This window comes from Rhinoraja longicauda, chromosome 21 (assembly GCF_053455715.1).
Source record: "Rhinoraja longicauda isolate Sanriku21f chromosome 21, sRhiLon1.1, whole genome shotgun sequence".
NCBI lineage: Eukaryota > Metazoa > Chordata > Chondrichthyes > Rajiformes > Arhynchobatidae > Rhinoraja > Rhinoraja longicauda.
In genome coordinates this window covers 5836379-5862359 of record NC_135973.1, presented here as the reverse complement: position 1 = coordinate 5862359, position 25981 = coordinate 5836379, and the positions used below count along the sequence as shown (strand labels likewise).

The 25981-nt window shown below is 49.7% G+C and overlaps 1 protein-coding gene across 1 annotated transcript in view; it reads left to right on the top strand.

Moving 5' to 3' along the window:
- The window catches only part of LOC144604162 (equilibrative nucleoside transporter 4-like), a 106019-nt gene that overhangs the window by 52219 nt on the left and 27819 nt on the right, over window positions 1-25981 (top strand). The window contains 4 exon segments of the mRNA XM_078418366.1: window positions 99-203; window positions 3881-3964; window positions 23899-23966; window positions 25864-25889. Of these exon segments, the coding sequence (XP_078274492.1) occupies window positions 99-203; window positions 3881-3964; window positions 23899-23966; window positions 25864-25889 (283 nt within the window).

Genomic DNA, 25981 nt, shown 5'->3' with positions numbered 1-25981 from the left:
TCCAGAAGGCGGACACAAAGTGCTGGAGTTGTTCAGCGGGTCAGGCAGCATCTCTGGACCCTGGCCTCAGGACCCCGGCCTCAGGACCCCGGCCTCAGGACCCCGGCCTCAGGACCCCGGCCTCAGGACCCCGGCCTCAGGACCCCGGCCTCAGGACCCCGGCCTCAGGACCCCGGCCTCAGGACCCCGGCCTCAGGACCCCGGTCCGGCTGAGTTACTCCAGCATTTTGTGTCTATTTTCTGTGTAAACCAGCATCTGCAGTTCTTACTTCTCCAACTTGTGTCTATCTTCGAGTGAAACTTATAGTTAGACAATAGACAATAGACAATAGGTGCAGGAGGAGGCCATTCGGCCCTTCGAGCCAGCACCGCCATTCAATGTGATCACGGCTGATCATTCTCAATCAGTACCCCGTTCCTGTCTTCTCCCCATACCCCCTGACTCCGCTATCCCCTTAAGAGCTCTATCTAGCTCTCTCTTGAATGCATTCAGAGAATTGGCCTCCACTGCCTTCTGAGGCAGAGAATTCCACAGAATTTGAGGATAAGCTCACTGAATCAGCTCCCAGGAGCAGTGAAGAGAATTGTAAGGAGCCACTCGAAACTATCCAGAGGCCAGAGAAACTGTCGATGCTTGGTGTTAGAACTGTAAGTGTAGATGTTAGAAGCCTGAGCCAAACACAAAGTGTTCAATGGTTCAATGGTGCTTTTATTGTCAGATGTGCGAATTGCAACAGCACAGTGAAATTCTTTTCTGACAGACAGTCCACTAGAGTAACGCTGTACCTAAGTACATCGCCGATTAGCAAAGTGCACAGGAACAGTCCACTGATCCCAAGTGCAAGAGGCGCCATGTTGTGGCGTTATTTTCAGAGTCTAGTCCACAGTGTTCTGGGCGGTGCCTGATCCAGGCGAGCCCCAGGCTGCTGCAGGGCCTCCAGTTATCTCGCCTTCCCTGGACGTGGGGATCGACCAGTGACCACTGGCCCCTCTCCTCGCCCGTCCACCCTTGTTCCCCGGGGCGGGGGGGGGCCTCGAACGTGCGATGGGCCAGACCCAGGTCCCCTCTCCTCTCCCACCCACCGACCGGCCTTGCCCCCTCGCCTCCGCTGGCTCCATCCTCCCCGTCGGTCTCTGGTCTTCAGGGAAGAGCAGGCCCTGCTTGGCGGTCTCTCCCACACCGAGCGCAGTCCGCCTTAGTGCGGCCGGAAGAACTCAGTGAGTCAGGCAGCGTCCGTGGAGGGAACGTTTCAGTTCACGACCCTTCTTCAGACTGATTGGAGTCGGCGGGGGTGGGGGGGTGGAGTAAACAGGAAAAGAGAGGTTGGGGGCTGTGAGGGAACTAAACCTGGCAAGTACCAGGTGAAAAAAAGAGATGCAAAGTGCCGGAGTAACTCAGCGGGTCAGGCAGCATCTCCGGGAAACATGCATAGGCAACGTTTCCGGTCGGGACCCGTCTTCAACGTCCCATGTTTTCCAGAGATGCTGTCTGACCCGCTGAGTTACTCCAGCACTCTGCCTTAGTTTGTTAACCAGCATTTGCACTTTAACATACGTGCATATAAAGTTACACACAAATACACACCAGCTACATATGCAAACTAACAAACACAATGGCGATACACACATACAGTTCAGTTACACACACACACAACTACACACACACACACACACACACACACACACACACACACACACACACACACACACACACACACACACACACACACACACACACACACACAAACAACTCAACTAAACACACACACACACACACACACACACACACACACCTCAACTAAACACACACACATACACACACAATGGCAAACAGACAAACACACACACACACACACACACACACACACACACCCACACACACACACACACACACACACACACACACACACACACACACACACACACACACACACACACACACACACACACACACACAAACACCTCAACTAAACACACACACACACACCTCAACTAAACACACACACACACACACACACACCTCAACTAAACACACACACACACACACACACACACACACACACACACACACACACACACACACACACACACACACCTCAACTAAACACACACACACACACACCTCAACTAAACACACACACACACACACACACACACCCACACACCTCAACTAAACACACACACATACACACACAATGGCAAACAGACAAACACACACACACACACACACAAACACCTCAACTAAACACACACACACACACACCTCAACTAAACACACACACACACACACACACACACACACACACACCTCAACTAAACACACACACATACACACACAATGGCAAACAGACAAACACACACACACACACACACACACACACACACACACACACACACACACAAACACCTCAACTAAACACACACACACACACACCTCAACTAAACACACACACACACACACACACACCTCAACTAAACACACACACACACACACACACACACCTCAACTAAACACACACACACACACACACACACACACCTCAACTAAACACACACACACACACACACACACCTCAACTAAACACACACACACACACACACACACACACACACACACACACACACCTCAACTAAACACACACACATACACACACAATGGCAAACAGACAAACACACACACACACACACACACACACACACACACACACACACACACACACACACACACACACACACACACACACACAGAGAAATGTGAATACAAAAGCAGAATCTGTGGAACTTTGCATTGTGGCATTTTAATCCATATATTCCCACCATCAGGATGCCAACACTGCTAAAATCTCACTGTCATCTTAATGACCAGATTCTGAAACTGAAAACCCAAGCTGTTAAAGTTGCAGTTGCTCATAACAATACTCTAACTTGTAAACTGCAACATCAGAAACCACTTTCAAAAATCAAAAACAGGAATAACCTACTTTCCAAACTTTCCGATTCCACTTGTTTTTATTTCTCTCTGCAGCACCTTGACTGTCTTACAGAAGGTGTAAGTAATGTATGGATGGGTAATGTATCATGTATGTTTTTGTGTCTGTCTGTCTGTCTGAGTCCATGTGCTTGTGATGTTGCTGGAAGCAAGATTTTTCATTGTACCTCACCGTCCGTGTGCCCATGAGAATCAATCCAACTCAACTCGGCTTGACACCTGGGGTGCAAGTTTTAGTTTTTAGTTTAGAGACGCAGCGCGGAAACAGCCCACCGAGTCCGCACCGACCAGCGATCCCCGCACACTAACACTATCCTACGCACACAAGGGACAATTTACACTTATTCCAAGCTCATTAACCCTGCAAACCCTCACGTCTTAGGAGTGTGGGAGGAAATCGAGGATCTCGGAGAAAACCCACGCCGGTCACGGGGAGAACGTACAAACTCCGTACAGACAGCGCCCGTAGTCGGGATCGAACCAGCGTCCCTGGCGCTGTGAGGCAGCAACTCTACCGCTGCGCCACAAGTGTTTTGATGATACGTAGGTTGTCCTAGCAATGTGTTCCAGTGTGTGCCCTTTTACAGAACTGTTCACTGTACCTCGCTACACGTGACCATAAACTAAACTGACTAAACTAAACCTTGGTAGACTGGAGTAACTCAGCGGGTCTCTGGAGAAACGGAATAGGCGCAGTTTCGGGTCGCGACCCTTCTTCAGACTAAACCTTCCTTTATTCTTTCGTGGGTCAAGTGCATCCTTCAATGCGTTTCTCTTAGATGCATTGCGCACCATTTCTTTGCGAATGTTTCCTGCAGTACCATCGCTGCCACTTCCATTGCATTAGTTGGGCTGTTGTGCACAGTTCTGGTCGCCCCGTAACTCATTAAGGAAGGATTTGGAGGCCCTGGAGAAGGTGTACCAGAGGTTTACCGGGATGAAGCCTGGATTCGGAGGTATCTGCTACAAGGAAAGGTTGGACGAACTTGGATTGATTTCTCCGGAACGCCAGAGATTGAGGAGAGGCCTGATAGAATACATAAAATGATGAGACGTTCACCGAAGATAGGCACAAAATGCTGGAGTACCTCAGCAGGACAGGCAACATCTCTGGAGAACATGGATCGAAGGGCCGAATGGCCTCCTCCTGCACCTATTATCTATTGGATAGTGGAAGTTTCGAGTCAGGACTGATGTCAGTCAAGTCAGATGTATTCAAGAGAGAGTTAGATAGAGCTCTTAGGGCTGACGGAATCAAGGGATATGGGGAGGAAGCAGGAATGGGGTACTATAGACAATAGACAATAGACAATAGACAATAGACAATAGACAATAGACAATAGACAATAGACAACAGGTGCAGGAGGAGGCCATTCGGCCCTTCGAGCCAGCACCACCATTCAATGTGATCATGGCTGATCATTCTCAATCAGTACCCCGTTCCTGCCTTCTCCCCATACCCCCTGACTCCGCTATCCTTAAGAGCTCTATCTAGCTCTCTCAAGGATGCCAAAGCGTCCTACAAGAGGAAGATTGAGGACCACTTTTCCAACAATGACCCACGGCGGGTGTGGCAAGGCATCCAGCACATCACCAACTACAAGACCAGCAACCGCACGACTGCCGACGGCGACGCCTCGCTGGCAGAGGAACTTAACTGTTTCTTTGCTCGTTTCGAGGTGAAAGCTACAGTGGCAGACATAACACCCTCTCCAGCACCTGACAGCAACACCTTCACTGTGCAGGAGTATGATGTTAAGCGCGTGCTCAGAGCAGTGAATCCCAGGAAAGCTGCAGGCCCCGATGGTGTGACGGGCAGAGTGCTGAGGGAATGTGCAGACCAATTATCTGAGGTCTTCACAAAAATCTTCAACCTGTCCCTTTTAAAATCCACCATCCCTCCCTGCCTGAAGTCCGCCACAATCATCCCACTGCCGAAAAAGTCTGTCATCAGCGGCCTTAACGACTACCGTCCGGTAGCACTCACACCGGTCATCACAAAGTGCTTCGAGAGACTTGTCCTGCAGCACATCAAAGCCAGCCTCCCACCCACCTTCGACCCACACCAGTTTGCCTACAGAGCAAATAGGTCTACAGGGGATGCCATCGACACTGCTCTTCACACTGCACTGACCCACCTTGAACACCAGGGGAGCTATGTGAGGATGCTCTTCCTCGACTTCAGCTCTGCCTTTAACACGGTCATCCCGAGCAGACTGGTCACCAAACTTTCCGACCTTGGATTTTCCCAAACCATCTGCCAATGGATCAAGGACTTCCTGACCAACCGCCCCCAGACCGTCAAAATAGGCCCTCACCTCTCCTCCACCATTACACTGAGCACCGGCTCACCACAGGGCTGTGTGTTGAGCCCCATCCTTTACTCCCTCTACACTCACGACTGCGCCCCCACCCATCCCACCAACACCATCATCAAGTTCGCGGATGACACGACTGTGGTTGGACTCATCTCAGAAGGAGATGAGACAGCCTATAGGGATGAAATCCAAAGGCTGGCAGCATGGTGTTCAGTGAACAATCTGGTCCTGAACTCCTCCAAAACAAAGGAACTTATAATTGACTTTAGAAAAACCAGTGGAGATTACGACCCACTCTACATCAATGGGGTCTGTGTGGAAAGGGTACCAGCTTTCAGGTTCCTGGGTACGCACATCGCAGAGGATCTTACCTGGTCTACCAACACCATCACCACAGTAAAGAAGGCACAGCAGAGACTCCACTTCCTGAGGATCCTCAGGAAAACCAACCTGCAGGAGAAGCTCATGTTGTCCTTCTATTGCTGCTCCATCGAGAGTGTGCTGGCATACTGTATAACCACATGGTATGCCAGCTGCTCAGAAAAGGACAGGAAGGCCCTTCAGAGGGTCATCACGACGGCCCAGAAGATCATCGGCTGCTCACTGCCCTCCCTGGAGCACCTGTTCAGACTACGCTGCCTCAGTAGAGCAGGCAAAATAATAAAAGATCCATCCCACCCCGGCCACCGTCTGTTTGTTCATCTGCCCTCTGGTCGACGTTTCAGGTCGATCAAATCCCGAACAAACAGACTTAAGAACAGTTTTTACCCCAGGGCCATACGAGAACTGAACTCTACCTTTGCACTAGGCAACACCGTTAAAAAATCTTGTACTTAATATAATTGTATTTATGTATTTATTTGTTTTTGCATTTATTGCATATATGTTTGTACGCACCGTCAGGATTGGCTATTTTTTAATTTCGTTGTACTCGTTGCAATGACAATAAATGAATATTATTATTATTATTATTATAATTGGCCTCCACTGCCTTCTGAGGCAGAGAATTCCACAGATTCACAACTCTCTGACTGAAAAAGTTTTTCCTCATCTCAGTTCTAAATGGCCGACCCCTTATTCTTAAACTGTGGCCCCTTGTTCTGGACTCCCCCAACATTGGGAACATGTTTCCTGCCTCTAACGTGTCCAACCCCTTAATAATCTTATGCGTTTCGATAAGATCCCCTCTTAAACTGTGGCCCCTTGTTCTGGAATAGCAAATGTTATCCCACTTTTTAAGAAAGGAGGGAGAGAGAAAACGGGTAATTATAGACCAGTTAGTCTGACATCAGTGGTGGGGAAAATGCTGGAGTCAATTATAAAAGACGAAATTGCTGAGCATTTGGATAGCAGTAACGGGATCGTTCCGAGTCAGCATGGATTTACGAAGGGGAAATCATGCTTGACAAATCTACTGGAATTTTTTGAGGATGTAACTAGGAAAATTGACAAGGGAGAGTCAGTGGATGTGGTGTACCTCGACTTTCAGAAAGCCTTCGACAAGGTCCCACATAGGAGATTAGTGGGCAAAATTAGGGCACATGGTATTGGGGGTAGGGTACTGACATGGATAGAAAATTGGTTACAGACAGAAAGCAAAGAGTGGGGATAAATGGGTCCCTTTCGGAATGGCAGGCAGTGACCAGTGGGGTACCGCAAGGTTCGGTGCTGGGACCCCAGCTATTTACGATATACATTAATGACTTAGACGAAGGGATTAAAAGTACCATTAGCAAATTTGCAGATGATACTAAGTTGGGGGGTAGTGTGAATTGTGAGGAAGATGCAATAAGGCTGCAGGGTGACCTGGACAGGTTGTGTGAGTGGGCGGATACATGGCAGATGCAGTTTAATGTAGATAAGTGTGAGGTTATTCACTTTGGAAGTAAGAATAGAAAGGCAGATTATTATCTGAATGGTGTCAAGTTAGGAGGAGGGGGAGTTCAACGAGATCTGGGTGTCCTAGTGCATCAGTCAATGAAAGGAAGCATGCAGGTTCAGCAGGCAGTGAAGAAAGCCAATGGAATGTTGGCCTTCGTAACAAGAGGAGTTGAGTATAGGAGCAAAGAGGTCCTTCTACAGTTGTACCGGGCCCTGGTGAGACCGCACCTGGAGTACTGTGTGCAGTTTTGGTCTCCAAATTTGAGGAAGGATATTCTTGCTATGGAGGGCGTGCAGCGTAGGTTCACTAGATTAATTCCCGGAATGGCGGGACTGTCGTATGTTGAAAGGCTGGAGCGATTGGGCTTGTATACACTGGAATTTAGAAGGATGAGGGGGGATCTTATTGAAACATATAAGATAATTAGGGGATTGGACACATTAGAGGCAGATAACATGTTCCCAATGTTGGGGGAGTCCAGAACAAGGGGCCACAGTTTGAGAATAAGGGGTAGGCCATTTAGAACGGAGATGAGGAAGAACTTTTTCAGTCAGAGGGTGGTGAAGGTGTGGAATTCTCTGCCTCAGAAGGCAGTGGAGGCCAGTTCGTTGGATGCTTTCAAGAGAGAGCTGGATAGAGCTCTTAAGGATAGCGGAGTGAGGGGGTATGGGGAGAAGGCAGGAACGGGGTACTGATTGATAGTGATCAGCCATGATCGCATTGAATGGCGGTGCTGGCTCGAAGGGCTGAATGGCCTACTCCTGCACCTATTGTCTATTGTCTATTGTCTATTGTCATCCTTCTAAATTCCAGTGTATATTCTATGGTCTATTGTCTATTACTGATTCTGGATGATCAGCCACGATCATATTGAATGGCGGTGCTGGCTCGATGGGTCAAATGGCCTACTCCTACAACTATTTTCTATGTTTCTATGACCCTTCTTCACACTGCTCCCAAATCGAAACGTCACCTGTCCATGTTCTCCAGAGATGCTGCCTGACCCGCTGAGTTACTCCATCATTTTGTGTCCTGTCCCCCGCTTCCTAGAGTCTGGTGGTGTCTTTGTCATTCACTTCACACAATGCTTGCCTTTGCATGGGTACTTTGTATGCAGCCTTGGGCATTATTTCCTGAGCTGACTTTTTTTAATAGAAACTGTTCAATCATTTATCTCCAGTGCGAGTGTTGCATTATGATTTTGGTGTGCTACTTTGTTCCCTCATATCTGTTGTATTTCAAGCATTGTCTATGGAACTGGTGCGCTACAATGCTGAGGATTATCATATCATATCATATCATATATATACAGCCGGAAACAGGCCTTTTCGGCCCACCAAGTCCGTGCCGCCCAGCGATCCCCGTACATTAACACTATCCTACACCCACTAGGGACAATTTTTACATTTACCCAGCCAATTAACCTACATACCTGTACGTCTTTGGAGTGTGGGAGGAAACCGAAGATCTCGGAGAAAACCCACGCAGGTCACGGGGAGAACGTACAAACTCCGTACAGTACAGCACCCGTAGTCAGGATCGAACCTGAGTCTCCGGCGCTGCATTCGCTGTAAAGCAGCAACTCTACCGCTGCGCTATCATTCCCTTTGGTCTGTGTGTTGTAGTTGAGTTTGACTTGATTGTATGTATGCAAGGTTAAGTTTAGTTCGGTTTAGTTTAGAGATCCAGCATGGAAACTGTCCCTTTGATCCACCGAGTCCACGCCGACCAATGATCCTCGCACACTAGATCTACCCTAAACACTGGGGACAATTTGACCCTCCAAACCTGCACATCTTTGGAATGTGGGAGGAAACCAGAGCGCCCGGAGAAAACCCACGTGGTCACAGGGAGAACGTACAAACTGCGTACTGACAACACCGGCAGTCAGGATGGAACCCAGATCTCTGGCGCTATGAGGTAGCAACTCTACCGCTGCGCCTCTGTGTGGTATGGTATATATGACCTCTTTCGATAGCATGCAACACAGAGCTTTTCACTGTACCTCGGTACAGGTGACATTTGTATACCTGAACCCTCTGAGATGTATATAGACAATAGACAATAGGTGCAGGAGTAGGCCATTCGGCCCTTCGAGCCAGCAACGCCATTGAATGTGATCATGGCTGATCATTCTCAATCAGTACCCCGTTCCTGCCTTCACCCCATGACTCCGCTATCCTTAAAGCTCTATCCAGCTCTCTCTTGAATGCATTCAGAGAACTGGCCTCCACTGCCTTCTGAGGCAGAGAATTCCACAGGTTCACAACTCTCTGACTGAAAAAGTTTTTCCTCATCTCCGTTCTAAATGGCCTACCCCTTGTTCTTAAACTGTGGCCCCTTGTTCTGGACTCCCCCTACATATATAATATATATATATGTGTGTGTGTGTGCGTGTGTGTGAAGTGGATGGTATTGTCCATACTGAAGATGGTTGTCAATAATTGCCACAGGATCGTGATGGTTTGGGTAGATGGGCTGAGGAACGGTAGATGGGATTCAACACAGAGAAATGTGAGGTGTTGCATTTTAGGAAGTCTAACATGGGCAGGACCTACACAGTGAATGGTGGGGGTCTGGGGGGTGTTGTAGAGCAGGGGGATCTAGGAGTGCAGGTACATAGTTCCTTGAAAGTGACACCACAGGTAGATAGGGTGGTCAAAAAGGCTTTTGGCACATTGGCCTTCATCAGTCAGAGTATTGAGGCATTGAGTACAGAAGCTGGGAGGTCATGTTGCAGTTGCATGAGACGTTGGTGAGGCCACATTTAGAGTATTGCGTTCAGTCCTGGGCACCGTGTTTCAGGAAAGATGTTGTCAAAGCTGTAAAGGATGCTGAGAAGATTTCCAAGGATGTTGCCAGGACTCGAGGGTCTGAGCTGTCGGGAGAGGTTGGGCAGGCTGGGACTCTATTCCTTGGAGCGCAGGAGGATGAGGGGTAATCTTATAGAGGTGTATAAAATCATGAGAGGAATAGATCGGGTAGGCGCACAGAGTCTCTTGCCTGGAGGAGGGACTTGTGAACCAGAGGACATGGGTTTAAGGTGAGGGGGGAAAGATTTAATAGGAACCTGAGGAGTAACTTCTTCACACAGAGGGTGGTGGGTGTATGGGATGAGCTAGTAGAGGAGGAAAGGTGGCTGAAGAAAGGTGCCAGAGGAGGTAGCAGACTAAATATGTAAGAAGGAACTGCAGGTGTTGGTTCACACCGAAGATTGACACAAAATGCTGGAGTAACTCAACAGGACAGGCAGCATCTCTGGAGAGAAGGAATATTTTCTCCAGAGATGTTGCCTGACCCGCTGAATTACTCCAGCACTTTACGATTATCTTTGCCAGAAGAGGTAGTTGAGTAGGGTTGTCAACTGTCCCGTATTAGCCGGGACATCCTGTATTTTGGGCTAAATTGGTTTGTCCCGTGAAGGTCCGCCCTTGTCCCGTATTAGGTCCGGACACTGTAGGCCCGGACATTATAGGCCCGAACACTGTAGGCCCAAACACTGTAGGCCCGGACACTGTAGGCCCAAACACTGTAGGCCCGGACACTGTAGGCCCGAACACTGTAGGCCCGGACACTGTAGGCCCGGACACTGTAGGCCCGGACACTGTAGGCCCGGACGACACTGTAGGCCCGGACGACACTGTAGGCCCGGACGACACTGTAGGCCCGGACGACACTGTAGGCCCAGACGACACTGTAGGCCCGAGGGCCGCTGCAGGTTTGTAGGTTAATCGGCTTGGTATAAATGTAAATTGTCCCTACTAGGTTAGTATTAGTGTGCGGGGATCGCTGGTCGGTGCGGACTCGGTGGGCCGAAGGGCCTGTTTCCGCGCTGTATCTCTAAACCAAACTAAACTAAGAACGTGTAGGAAAGAACTGCAGATGCTGGTTTATATCGAAGAAAAAGAGTAACTCAGTGAAGGAGAACTTCTTCAAAGTAGGTAGACACAAAATGCTGGATTCAAAATCCAACATTCTGTGTCTACCTTACATAATATATGTGTTTCCTTGCTGTTTGTGTTGGCTGGTTTAACCTTATGCCGAGTGAATCTCTGGTGTGTGTTGTTTGATGAAGGATGACAATTCCTACGTTTCCATCATTTTCTTTCCTTATTTGTCAAAAGTAATCACCTGGCTGAACACTGCGGTGAAAATGGGCGAGCTATTAATTATTTACTCACTCAATCTTCTGGTATTTGAGTCCTGATCAATTGCAAAGATTCGCTTTACTTCCAAGATGCGACTGAGAGGCCAACAATTGATTGATAGAGACACAGAGTGGGGAAACAGGCCCTTCGTTCCACCCGGTCCTTGCTGACCAAGATGCCTCATACAAGTAGTCCCATTTGTCCGCGTTTGGTCCGTATCCCAGGAAACCTTTTCTAGTCCATGTACCTGTCCAAGTGTCTTTGAAATGTTGTTATTGCACCTGCCTCAACTATAGGGTTGCCAACTTCCTCACTCCCAAATACGGGACAAAGTATTTGTCCCCCACGCCCCACGTGACCTCACCCTGCCAGCGGCCACGTGCTCCCGCTCCACCAATGGTGGCCGCCCGGGCCAGGAGGCGGGTTGCTACGCAGCCTCCATTAGGCGGTGCCCGGGCCTACACTGTCTGGCGTAGGAAAAAAAACTGCAGATGCTGGTTAAAATCGAAGGTAGCCACACAATGCTGGAATAACTCAGCGGGTCAGGCAGCATCTCGGGAGAGAAGGAATGGGTGACGTTTCGGGTTGAGACCCTTCTTCAGACACTCCAGTCAAAGCCCCTGAGGTTGGTTGCAGATACCACCCTTGCCCTTTATAAACTGAATTTTACTTCTTTAAGCTTGACCCTGGCAATTAATTTACCTTTATCAATCAGCAAGCATTGTATTAGTGGTTGGTCCTCAGACTTTGCCGTTTGCTAGGCAACAAGACACTGCCTTCTGCAGCTGATGTTGCTGCGGCTGGACTTTATCCGCCCTTGTCAACCTCTGCACTCTGTTCATTTCAAGGGTCCCTGCGGGATTCACCGCCACAGCCTGACAGATGCACCTCCGAACCCTGTCCGTGCAGAATCCACAGAGAAGTGCTAATGTGTCGGGAATCGAGAAGGGAAATCGAGCACCAGAGGACAGAGGGAAAGATTTAATAAGAATCTTGAGGGGTATCTTTCTCCACACAAAGTGGTGGCGGGTGTACGGAACGAGCTGCCGGAGGCGGTCTTTGAGGCTGGGACTATCCCGGCGTTTAAGGAACAATTCAGACAGGCACATGGATGGGACAGGTTTGGAGGGATACGGGCCAAACGCAGGCAGGTGGGACTAGTGTAGCTGGGACATGTTGGCCGGTGTGGGCAAGTTGGGCTGAAGGGCCTGTTTCCACGCTGTATCACTCTACGACATGGTGGCGCGGTGGCGCGGCGGTAGAGTTGCTGCCTTACAGTGAATGCAGCGCCGGAGACCCGGGTTCGATCCCGACTACGGGCGCTGTCCGTACAGAGTTTGTACGTTCTCCCCGTGACAGCGTGGGTTTTCTCCGATAGAGCTCTTAAGGATAGCGGAGTCAGGGGGTATGGGGAGAAGGCAGGAACGGGGTACTGGTTGAGAATGATCAGCCACGATCACATTGAATGGCAGTGCTGGCTCGAAGGGCCGAATGGCCTCCTCCTGCATCTATTGTCTATTGTCTATCTTCGGTTTCCTCCCACACTCCAAAGACGCACAGGTTTGTAGGTTCACTGGCTTGGTAAATGTAATTAAAAAATTGTCCCCAATGGGTGTAGGATGGTGTTAATGTGCGGGGATCGCTGGTCGACGCGGACCCGGTGGGCTGAAAGGGGCTGTTTCCGCGATGTATCTCTAAACTAAACTAAACTAGACTCTATAATCAGATTAATGATAAAATCATAGTGATGACCAGGTACTAATTGGATGCCTGGATGATATCGTGTGGAGCAGATTGAGCATCTGGTATACGCAGCATTGTGCAGGTGCTTGCTGTCTTGCTTCATTGGCCACTCACATCAATCCCACTTCCATAAGCAACTGCGTTATTTCCCAGTTGTGCGTCTCAGTAGCAGCGCGCCAGGGCTGTTCCCACAGGTCAGTCCACTGTTGTCGTGGATGTTCCCTCCGTGGTCCCAGCATGGAGCTTTCCCCGTGGTCTCAGCACGGAGCTTCCCCCATAGTCTCAGCACGGAGCTTCTTCCCCCCCCCCCCCCCGTGGTCCCCACATTGGAGCTTCCCCCGTAGTCTCAGCACGGAGCTTGCCCCCCCCCTGGTCCCAGAATGGAGATTCCCCCCCCAGGGTCCCCACATTGGAGCTTCCTCCGTAGTCTCAGCGCGGATCTTTCCCCCGTGGTCTCAGCACGGAGCTCCCCCGTAATCTCAGCACGGAGCTTTCCCCCCGTGGTCTCAGCACGGAGCTCCCCCCATGGTCGCAGAACGGAGTCCCCCCCCCCCCGGTCCCCACATTGGAGCTTCCCCCATAGTCTCAGCAAGGAGCTTTCCCCTCCATGGTCTCAGCGCGGAGCTCCCCCCGTGGTCCCAGAACGGAGTTTCCCCCCGTGGTCCCCACATTGGAGCTCCCCCCGTGGTCTCAGCACGGAGCTCCCCCCATGGTCCCAGAACGGAGTTTCCCCCCCCCGTGGTCTCCACGTCACACGTACGTAGTAGCACGTCTGTTTCCGACTTACGTAACATCTGACTTACACGAGCGTGCCGCGGGACGTAACGCTCAGGCAAGTCGGGGAGCGCCTGTCATTGAGTTGCAGATTCACATGGGTGAGCTGAAACGTTGGTCGACTGACCACGCACTGCAGTGTGCAGAGTGAGGAGTGCTTGACAGAAGCAGAGACTTCACAAAATGCTGGAGTAACTCAGCAGGTCAGGCAGCATCTTGGAGAGAAGGAATGGGTGACGTCTCGGGTCGAGACCCTTCTTCAGAAGCAGAGATAACAGCGTGGACTCGTCACGTGATGGTCACTTTATACCCTGCAAATTGCACATTATCCACATCCGTGCATCACTCATTACAGTTTGTACTAATTACAAACTCGATATCATACATCTATGGGCAACTGGTAGAGCCACTGCCTCACAGCACCGGAGACCCACCCGGGTTCGATCCCGACTACGGGTGCTGTCTGTACGGAGTTTGTACGTTCTCTCTGTGACCACGTGGGTTTTCTCCGGGTGCTCCGGTTTCTCCCCCCACATCCCAAAGACGTGCAGGTTGGTAGGTGAATTGGCTTGTGTAAAATTGTAAATTGTCCCCCAGTGCGTGGGAGAACGCTAGTGTACGGGGTCATCGCTGGTTGGTGCGCACTGTATCTCTGAAGTCTGATGTGCCATCGCTGGTTTCCGCACTGTATCTCTGAAGTCTGATGTGCCATCCACTCCAGCGTACAGTGCCTAGTGTTGAATGTTGTCTCGTGTACATTCCTGTAACAACTCCCGTGGGATAGTACGAGTGTGTGGGGCGATGGCTGGTTGGCGCGGAAACAGTAGGGCGAAGGGCCTGTTTACACGCTGTGTCTCTAATGTCTAAAATCTAAAACTGCAGCTGAACTTGAGTGGAGACACAAATAATTAGATTGATCTGTCACATTGCTACCGGAGCTGTTGCCTAGTCAATGACACGGCCTCATCGGCAACCTGCTTCAAATGTTCAATTCTGGACGGAAGGAACTAACAAAAAGGTTACTGCCATTTTAAATCCAATTACCAGGCCTGCCTGTTAAAGCTTATTGACTTTAGATGTGAAATACTGTTTCTTTAGTCATTATGACTTTATTTTCATTGCAGAGAGCCCAGTCTGTTATCACCAGATAGCCCAGTCCTCTCGATTACCTCCCCCTTTTCACATCTTTTTAGATTTTTTTTTAGATTTAGAGATACAGCGCAGAAACAGGCCCCTTCGGCCCACCGGGTCCGCGCCGCCCAGCGATCCCCGCACACTAACACTGTCCTACACACACTAGGGACAATTGTTACATTTACCCAGCCAATTAACCTACGTACAGTTACGTCTTTGAGAGTGTGGGAGGAAACCGAAGATCTCGGAGAAAACCCACGCAGGTCACGGGGAGAACCTACAGACGGCGCCCGTAGTCAGGATCGAACCTGAGTCTCCGGCGCTGCATTCGCTGTAAGGCAGCAACTCTACCGCTGCGCCACCGTGCCGCCCACTGCATTGTTCGTTTTTTCTTGCATCGTTTTGTTCTGGAACGCTCAAATAGGCGCAGCGGTAGAGTTGCCGCCTCACAGCGCCAGGGACCCGGGTTCCATCCTGACCACGGGTGCTGTCCGTACGGAGTTTTGTACGTTCTCCCTGTGACCTGCGTGGGTTGTCTCCGGGCGCTCCGGTTTTCTCCCACATCCCAAAGGCGTACAGGTTTGTAGGTTAGTTAGCTTCTGTATATTGTCCCTGGTGGGTAGGACTAGGGTTCGTGTACAGGTGGACCATAAGTCCATACTCCGCCACCTCCAGTTTAAATTCCATTTGGAATATTTCGGAGGACCGAGAACCAAGAACCGCTGGTCGGCACGGACTCGGTGGGCCGAAGGGACTGATTCCACGCTGTATCTCTAAGCTAAACTGAAAGGTCGAGGGAAGACCTGACAGAGGTTTGTAAAATTGTGAGAGGGGCAGATGGGGGTAGACAGTCAGAACCTTTCTCCCAGGATGGAAACGTCAAAAACTACAGGGCACAGCTTTAAGGTGAATGGGGCAAAGTTCAAAGGAGATAGTTTAGTTTAGAGATACAGTGTGGAAACAGACCCTTTGGCCCACTGAGTCCGCACCGAGCAACGATCACCCGTACACTAGTCATCCCAGTTTTGTATCCTTTCCACTAGGTGCACTTTACAGAAGCCAATTAACCTACAAACCTGCACGTCATTGGAACGTGGGAGGAAACATGTGCACCTGGAGAAAGCCCACGTGGTCACAGGGAGAACTGTCCGTACAAACTCCGGACAGCACCCGTAGTCAGGATCAAACTCGGGTCTCTTGTGCTGCACCACTGTGCTGTGTGTGTGTGTGTGTGTGTGTGGGGCGTGTTTTTGCTTTACACAGAGGGGTGGGTGGCTGGAACGCGCTGCCAAGGCAGGTGGCGGAGGCAGCATTATAAGTTGCCCCTGGTGTGCAGGGAGTGGACGGGAAAGTGGGATAACGTAGAACTAGCGTGAGCGGGCGATGGATTGTCGGCGTGGACTCGGTGATCCGAAGGGCCTGTTTCCGTGCCGAGCTCGAAACTCATAAGAACGGAGATGAGGAAAAACTTTTTCAGTCAGAGAGTTGTGAATCTGTGGAATTCTCTGCCTCAGAAGGCAGTGGAGGCCAATTCTCTGAATGCATTCAAGAGAGAGCTAGATAGAGCTCTTAAGGATAGCGGAGTCAGGGGGTATGGGGAGAAGGCAGGAACGGGGTACTGATTGAGAATGATCAGCCATGATCACATTGAATGGCGGTGCGTACAGGCTCGAAGGGCCGAATGGCCTCCTCCTGCACCTATTGTCTATAAAGTTTTCCCCCAGATTTCTTGTGCATTTTGGAAAGTTTACACGGGACATGAACTGGGAAGGACAGTCGGTTTAGAAAATATGATGCTGGTTTGATCAAAATATCTAATTTTGATTGTCACAAACCCCCTGTCTGACTGGAATATCTTATCACCAAATTATCTTCAATTTCCCTCCTGGGATAAATAGAGTCCCATCGTATCATATTGTATCGTATTAGCAACCGCTGAATGTTGGCAAATTTCCCTCCTTATCTTTGAAAGCAACCTATCGAGGCATAAGAAGTCATTTATCACATTCCATCTGCTGGGACATCAGAAAATGCCCCAGAATTGTTCACGGATAAATAAATGTGTCATGAGCAGCCCTTGGGTTGACTGTCAGTATAAATCACTCTGATAAATGACAGCGTACAAAAAACTGTGTCTCAGGAGAAAAATCCTGTCCACCAGCCTAAATGGACCACCGAGAACAGGTACTGATTACAGATAGAAGGGATTACAAAATATCGTTTTCTAAAAATAGTACTGCCTGTGGCAAATTGTTTTTGTTCCAGTGCTAATATTGGCGGTAGCAAATCCATCGTGCGATTCTCGCTAGGTTTAATCTGCATCCGGAAATAGGAACAAGGAACTGCAGATGTTGGTTGCAAAATAAAACCACACACACAGTGCTGGAGAAACTCAGCGGGTCAGGCACAACATGGATGGGTGACGTTTTGAGTCGGGACCCTTCAGTAAACCTGACCCGAATCTTTACCTGTTGTAGCGTTACGTTACGTTACGTTAGGGTGGCCACGGTGGTGCAGCGGTAGAGTCGCTGCCTCACAGCGCCAGAGACCCGGGTTCCATCCTGACTACGGGTGCTGTCTGTACGGAGTTTGTACGTTCTCCCCGTGACCTGAGTGGGTTTTCACCGAGATTTTTTTTTTTTTTTTTAGATTTAGAGATACAGTGCAGAAACAGGCCCTTCGGCCCACCGGGTCCGTGCCGCCCAGCGATCGCCGCACACTAACACTATCCTACACACAAGGGACAATTTTTACATTTGCCCAGCCAATTAACCTACATACCTGTACGTCTTTGGAGTGTGGGAGGAAACCGAAGATCTCGGAGAAAACCCACGCAGGTCACGGGGAGAACGTACAAACTCCGTACAGACGGCACCTGTAGTCAGGATCGAACCTGAGATCTTCGGTTTCCTCCCACACTCCAAAGACGTGCAGGTTTGCAGGTTAATTGGCCCTGGTGTGTGTAGGACAGTGTTAGTGTGCGGGGATCGCTGGTCGGCGCGGTCTCGGTGGGCCAAAGGGCCTGTTTCCGCGCTGTAAACTAAATCTCCTATTCATATTCTTCAGAGATGCTGCCTGACCTGCTGAATTACTCCAACACTTTGTGTTTTTTTTAAACTGCGTCTATTTGCACATAAAACACAGCAATCTATATTGGTGCAATTCTGTGTTACTTTTCCAAGAAGGCTATTTATTAGCTGGTTGTATGGCAGAATACCATTGACCGAACTTGATCATTAAGTTAAAAAAAATGCACAAGGTGCTGGAGTAAGTTAGCGGGTCAGGCAGCATCTGTGGGGGATGTGGATAGGCGGCACTTTGGGTCAGAACCCTTCTTCAGACTGAAGAGAAAAATACCAGAGTTAATGAATTGTAGCGTTACAGTTCCAGAGGAAAAAGTACAATGTCTGCAATGAGGTAGGTTGGAAGATTGGGACTACATTGTAGCTTAAGGGAGGACCGTTCAGTAGCCTGACAGAAGTCTTGAATCGAGACACAAGGAACTGCAGATGCAGTGTAGGGGGCGGATGCGAAAGTGGGATAACATTGTACGAGTGTGAATGGGTGGTTGGCATGGACTCGGTTGGCCAAAGGACCTTTCTGCATGCTGTATCTCTAAACTAAACAACGGTAGTCCCGATTTTCCACAGGACATATTATGGGGAGAAGGCAGGAGAATGGGGTTAGGAGGGAAAGATAGATCAGCCATGATTGACTGGCGGAGGAGACTTGATGGGCCGAATGGCCTAATTCTACTCCTATCCTTTATGACATCTCTAAACTAAACCCTGGGTTAGAAAATTGTTCCTCTGATCTCGTGATCTTTAATCACTGAGCTTGGACCTGTACTTTCTTGTTTTAGGTTCCCGGGGGGCAGGAGGGCAGTAATTGCATTTTAGTTGGGTGACGTCACAGTCTGGAGCAACGTTCCTAAGACCTTGATAAACTCCAGGTTGGAGAAGGTGCAAGGACCGGCCTGTGATAGGTGGGGGGGGGGGGGGGGGGAGTGGGGGGGGGGGTGTAGCTTGGGGGGGAGTGGGGGGGGGGAGTGGGTGTGTGTAGCTTGGGGGGGAGTGGGGGGGTGGGTGTGTGTAGCTTTTGGGGGGGGTGGGTGTGTGTAGCTTGGGGGGAGTTGGGGTGTAGGTTGGGGGGAGTGGGGGTAAGGTGCGTGTAGGTTAGGAGGGAGTAACCTGTTGTTACATTACGTTACGTTAGGGCAGCCATGGTGGCGCAGCGGTAGAGTTGCTGCCTCACAGCGCCGGAGACCCGGGTTCAATCCTGACTACGGGCGCCGTCTGTACGGAGTTTGCACGTTCTCCCCGTGACCTGCGTGGGTTTTCTCCGAGATCTTCGGTTTCCTCCCACACTCCAAAGACGTAGGTTAATTGGCTTGGTAAATGTAAAAGTTGTCCCTAGTGGGTGTAGGATAGTGTTAGTGTGTGCGGGGATCGCTGGTCGGCATGGACCCATTGGGCCAAAGGGCCTGTTTTCGCGCTGTATCTCTAAACTAAACTAAACTAAACTAAAAGTATGGTCCCGACCCAAAACTCCCTTCACAGATGCTGGCCGACCCGCTGAGTTCCTCCAGCACTTTGTGTTTTACTTCTGACTGAACTGGCAGGTTGTGAGCAGGCGGGGATTATAATGACATCTGATATTAATGATATTAATGGCCGTTTGGATATTAATGGCCATCTGATATTGAAAGCCGTTGTGTAAGGGTAGGGTTAACTGGGACATTTTGCTGTCAAATATTTGGAAATCAACCAATGCTGGAATTCTAATTTCCTGAAATCGGGACCATTATTACACCATTGCCACTGTTACTGGAGTAATACACTTTTAATTAATTGATGTCTAGTGAGATATAGATAATTAGAGGTGTGATCTGCAGAAAATGCAGTACTTGATAGACATCTTGTTTGTGTTTAATCCAGCACAAGGATTAGTTCAATAGGACACAAAGTGCTGGGGTAACTCATCGAGTCAGTCAGCATCTCTGGAGAACATGGGGAGGTGACGTTTCAGGTTGGGACCCTTCTTCAATGTCACCTGTGCGTGTTCTCCAGAGATGCGGCCTGACCAGCTGAGTTACTCCAGCACTCTGTGCCCTTTTGTGTAAACCGACACCTGCACTTCCTTGTTTCTACTCATTTGTGTCGAGGCGGCACGGTGGCGCAGCGGTAGACTTTCTGCCTCACAGCGCCAGAGACCCAGGTTCGATCCTGACTACGGGTGCTGTCTGTACAGATTTTTCTTTTTCGTTTTCCCTGTAACCACATGGGTTTTCTCCGGGTGCTCCGGTTTCCTCCCACACTCCAAAGACGTACAGGTGTGCAGGTTAATTAGATTTGGTGAAAATTGTAAATTGTCCTCAGGGTGTAGATAGTGCTAGTGTATGGGGTGATTGCTGGATGGTCTGGACTCAGTGGGCCAAAGGGCCTGTTTCCACACTGTATCTCTAAAGTTTAAAGTCTAAAGTCTGCTCAGGGTAGATTCATTCAGTTTTCATAAGATCCTCAGTGATAGGAACAGAATTAGGCCATTCGGCCCATCAAGTCTACTCCGCCATTCAATCATGGCTGATCTATCTCTCCCTCCTAACCCCATTCTCCTGCCTTCTCCCCATAACCTCTGACACCCGTACCAATCAAGGTTTTGCCCTGTGTACAACATTCAGGCACATTATCTATTGAAGATATAATTTTTAATTTCCTGCACATCGCATAGTGCCATAACGGCAACTCTAAGTCTCACAATATTCACTATCTGCACAATCCGTCACGTCACTAGCTGAAGTTGATTGCAAAAATACTCCAAAATGGAGGAGTGTCACTTGCCGTGAGTGTTGCTCTTTCAAGACCGCAGTTACTGAGTTACTGAGTTGCTCCAGCATTTTGTGTCCATCATCACTATAAACCGGCATCTACAGTTCCTTCCTACACACAGGACTGTTTCCATGTTGTATCAATCAATCAATGGAAAGAATCTCGAGTCGTAGAGTGGTACAGTGTGGAAACAGGCCCTTCGGCCTATCCTGCCCATACCGTCCCGCATGCCCCATCGGTTCTGGTCCCACCCAAAGATACTAGAGGAACAAGATGGACCACTCCGTTGATATCACCTGTACTGAAGTGTAGTACGCAAAGGAGCCATTTTAGTAGGCAAAACCCGCCGTTCGCTATGCCTCTCGCAGTGTAATCAGGGTTGTAAGCTGAAGGCCAGCCACGAATAATCTCAGGAAATCTCTAGAGATGCTGCCTGACCCGCTGAGTTACTCCAGCACTTTGTGTCTAGACAAGCAGTTTATAATCAGTCTGAAGAAGTGTATGGACCCGGAATGCCAACCAGCGATCCCCGCACACTAACTACACACACTAGGGACAATTTACATTTATACCAAGCCAATTAACCTACAAACCTGCACGTCTTTGGAGCGTGGGAGGAAACTAAAGATCTTGGAGAAAGACCCACACAGGTCACGGGGAGAACGTACAAACTCCGTAAGGACAGCACCCGTAGTCGGGATGGAACCCGGGTCTTTGGCGCTGTGAGGCAGCAACTCTACCGCTGCGCCACCGTGATCCTATTTGGGCGTTCCAGAACAAATCAATGCAAGTTGTGAAAAGAAGGCGATAATCAAGAGGATTGGGCTATCTGGTGAGAGTAGACTGGGATCTCTGTAATGAACATAAAGTCAAATGACTAAAGAAACAGTATTTCACATTTAAAGCCAATAAGCTTTAACAGGCAGGCCTGGTAATTGTAGGGGAAAAAAAATACTGCAGATGCTGGTTTAAATCGAAGGCAGGCCTGGTAAATGGATTTAAAATGGCAGTGACCTTTTTGTTGGTTGCTTCTGTCCAGAGTTGAACACGTTAAGGGGTTGGACACGTTAGAGGCAGGAAACATGTTCCCAATGTTGGGGGAGTCCAGAACCAGGTGCCACAGTTTAAGAATAAGGGGTAGGCCATTTAGAACGGAGATGAGGAAAAACTTTTTCAGTCAGAGAGTTGTAAATCTGTGGAATTCTCTGCCTCAGAAGGCAGCGGAGGCCAATTCTCTGAATGCATTCAAGAGAGAGCTAGATAGAGCTCTTAATGATAGCGGAGTCAGGGGGTATGGGGAGAAGGCAGGAACGGGGTACTGATTGAGAATGATCAGCCATGATCACATTGAATGGTGGTGCTGGCTCGAAGGGCCGAATGGCCTACTCCTGCACCTATTGTCTATTGTCTATTTAAAGCAGGTTGCTGATGAAGCCTTGCCATTGACTGGGTAACAGCCTGATAGCAATGTGACAGATCAATTGAGTTGTTTGTGTCTCCCATTCCCTCCCCAGATGCTGTCTGACCCGCTGAGTTCCTGTAATTGTGACGAAGGTTTTAACCGTGAAGACTGAGGTACCTACGCCAAAGTTGTTCCAAGACTGTAACCTCATCTCTGCCTTAGTTAAATGCTTTGGCGAGATGATTCATTTGGTAATTACTCCCAGTATTCGGGTCAATCTGCCTAAACACCTTGGAGTAGGTTTGGATCGCCTTGCAAATTAATTGCTCTCACTCAGTGAGAAGTGAAGCACAGCTACAAGAGAGTGATCCTAATGCAGCCAACCCTCAGAGCTTTTATTGATGTGTAGGAAAAAAACTGCAGATGCTGGTTTAACTCGAAGGTGGACACAAAATGCTGGAGTAACTCAGCGGGTCAGGCACCACCTCTGGAGAGAAGGAATGGGTGACGTTTCGGGTCGAGACCCTTCTTCAGACTGATGTCAGGGGAGTGGTGGGGACAAAGATAGGATGTAGCCGGAGACAGGAAGACTGGTGGGAGAACTGGGAAGGGGGAGGGGATGGAGAGAGAGAGGGAAAGATTTTTAGATTTAGAGATACAGCGCAGAAACAGGCCCTTCGGCCCACCGGGTCCGCGCCGCCCAGCGGATGATCCCCGTACACTAACACTATCCTACACCCCGCTAGGGACAATTTTTACATTTGCCCAGCCAATTAACCTACATACCTGTACGTCTTTGGAGTGTGGGAGGAAACCGAAGATCTCGGAGAAAACGCACGCAGGTCACGGGGAGAACGTACAAACTCCGTACAGACGGCGCCCGTAGTCAGGATCGAACCTGAGTCTCCGGCGCTGCATTCGCTGTAAGTCAGCAACTCTACCGCTGCGCCACCGTGCCGCAAGAAAGCAAGGGCCACTTGAAGTTAGAGAAGTCAAAGTTCATGCCGCTGGGGTGTAAACTGCCCAAGCGAAATATGAGGTGCTGTTCCTGCTTTTATTGATGCGAGGCTGACATTTTCTATTTCACAGACGCAGCGCGGAAACAGGCCCTTCGGCCCGTCGAGTCCAGACCGACCATCGATCTCCCATTCACACTAGCTTCATGTTATCCCACTTTTTCATCACTGCACACCAGGGGCAATTTTACAGAGGGCCAATTAACCTACAAACCCGCAAGTCTTTAGCAGGTGACCCGGGTTTGATCCTGACTACGGGTGCTGTCTGTGCGGAGTTTGTACGTTCTCCCCGTGACCTGCGTGGGTTTTCTCTGGGATGTCCGGTTTCCTCCCACACTCCAAAGACGTGCAGGTTTGTAGGTTAATTGGCTAGTGTGTGTGTAGGATGGTGCTTGTGTGCGGGGATCGCTGGTCGGCAAGGACTCGGTCGGCCGAAGAAGGGCCTGTTTCCGCGCAGTATCTCTAAACTAAACTAAAATAAGCTGAAAGGTGGGAGCGCCCAGAGGAAACCCACGCAGTCACAGGGAAAGCGTGCAAACTCCACACAGTCAGCACCTGAGGTCTGGTTCGAACCCGGATCTCTGGCGCGGTGTGGCAGCGTTTCTACCTGCTGCCCCTGTTGTCACTGATATAAATTGTGACTGTCTGTTGTTGCGATTTCCAGCTTGGTTGGGATGTGTTTTGTGGTTTCGTCACTCCTGGCCTGGGCCTGGGCCTGGTTTATTTGGCAAGGTGTGCCTACTTTGAAGAAGACCTCCTCTCTCTGACCGGTTTAACTTTTATTTTAGTTTAGAAATACACGCGAGGAAACAGGCCCTTCGGCCGACTGAGTCCGCGCCGACCAGCGATCCCCGCACATTAACACTGTCCTACACACACACACACACACTAGGGATCATTTACATTTACACCAAGCCAATTAACCTACAAACCTGTATGTCTTTGGAGTGTGGGTGGAAAACGAAGATCTCGGGGAAAACCCACGCAGTCACGGGGAGAATGTACAAACTGTGTACAGACAGCGCCCGTAGTCGGTATCGAACGCGCGTCCCTGGAACGGTAAGCGCTGTAAGACAGCAACTCTACCGCTGTGCCACCCACTTGATTGACCGTTACATCTATCTATATCCTAAAACTCTCGTTTGTTTGTTTGTTCGTTTGTTTGTTCCTGGACTACAGCCAAAACGGTACACGACAGCGCGACAATTTTAGGCCCACCTTGCTCACCGTCGTCCCTTTGGTGCTAATGGAAGACGTTTCATTGAAATCGGTGTTATATTTTTTAAGTTATTCACATTTTAAAGTTTAAAATGGGGCACGGTAGCGCAGCGGTAGAGTTGCAGCCTTACAGCGAATGCAGCGCCGGAGACTCAGGTTCGATCCTGACTACGGGCGCCGTCTGTACGGAGTTTGTACGTTCTCCCCGTGACCTGCGTGGGTTTTCTCCGAGATCTTCAGTTTCCTCCCACACTCCAAAGACGTACAGGTATGTAGGTTAATTGGCTGGGCAAATGTAAAAATTGTCCCTAGTGTGTGTAGGATAGTGTTAATGTGCGGGGATCGCTGGGCGGCGCGGACTCGGTGGGCCGAAGGGCCTGTTTTCGAGCTGTATCTCTAAATCTAAAATATCTAAATCTAAATCTATCTCCTAGGGAGGGAGGAGGGAGGGAGGGGGGAGGATAAGGGGGGGTTGAGGGGGATGGAGTGCGGGGGGAGGGGGAGGGGAGGGTGGGAAGGGGTGGGTGGGAGAGGGGAGGGGGAGGGGGGAGGAGAGGGTGCTGCACCAATGTAGGAGAGGTTTGGACCCAAGTGTCCACTTGGTCTAGCTATTATTATATGTGACATGCTTTGTTCTGCACACCATCCACAAGGTATGCCAAGAGTGGACACGTAAAGGGCACCGGCAGAGCTACAAAGTGTTCACCACAGTCGCACATTGTCCCTCTTCGCTCTTGGTGGTCCCGCCCCCCACGCCGGGCCCCTCTGTTCTGATGAACGGATTCTCTTTGATTCAGGAAAGAGCCAGAGCAAACTTTAAACAACCAACCCTGGGAGCACTTCAACTCCCCCTCCCACTCCCAGTCTGACCTTTCTGTCATGGGCCTCCTCCAGTGCCATAGTGAGGCCCACCGGAAATTGGAGGAACAGCACCTGATATTTCGCCTGGGCAGTTTGCAGCCCAGCGGTATGAACATCGACTTCTCCAACTTTAGATAGTTCCTCTGTCCCTCTCTTCCCCTCCTCCTTCCCAGATCTCCCTCTATCTTCCTGTCTCCACCTATATCCTTCCTTTGTCCCGCCCCCCCCCTGACATCAGTCTGAAGAAGGGTCTCGACCCGAAACGTCGCCCATTCCTTCTCTCCTGAGATGCTGCCTGACCTGCTGAGTTACTCCAGCATTTTGTGAATAAATACCTGTGAAACAGGAGATATGGCTTGACCTTGAAGCAAGACCAGGAGCAACTGGGCCAGGATTTATTCACTTTATTTCCCTCAGTGCTCCTTCCACTGTGAAGTGGAGATAAAATATATGAGAGCTGGCTGGGTTTGATTAGTTTGACCTCGTGATCTTGATTATATTTTGCCATGGAGATGTGAACACTGATTTGACTCCTGAATCCCTGATTCAGTTGAATACATCAAGTGGTGTAACAAGGTATATATTTTTTCGCTTATTAATTTTCTTTTGCACCTAGATGTGACAAGCAAGCCAGCAATTATAGATCATCCCTGCGTGCCCGACTGAAA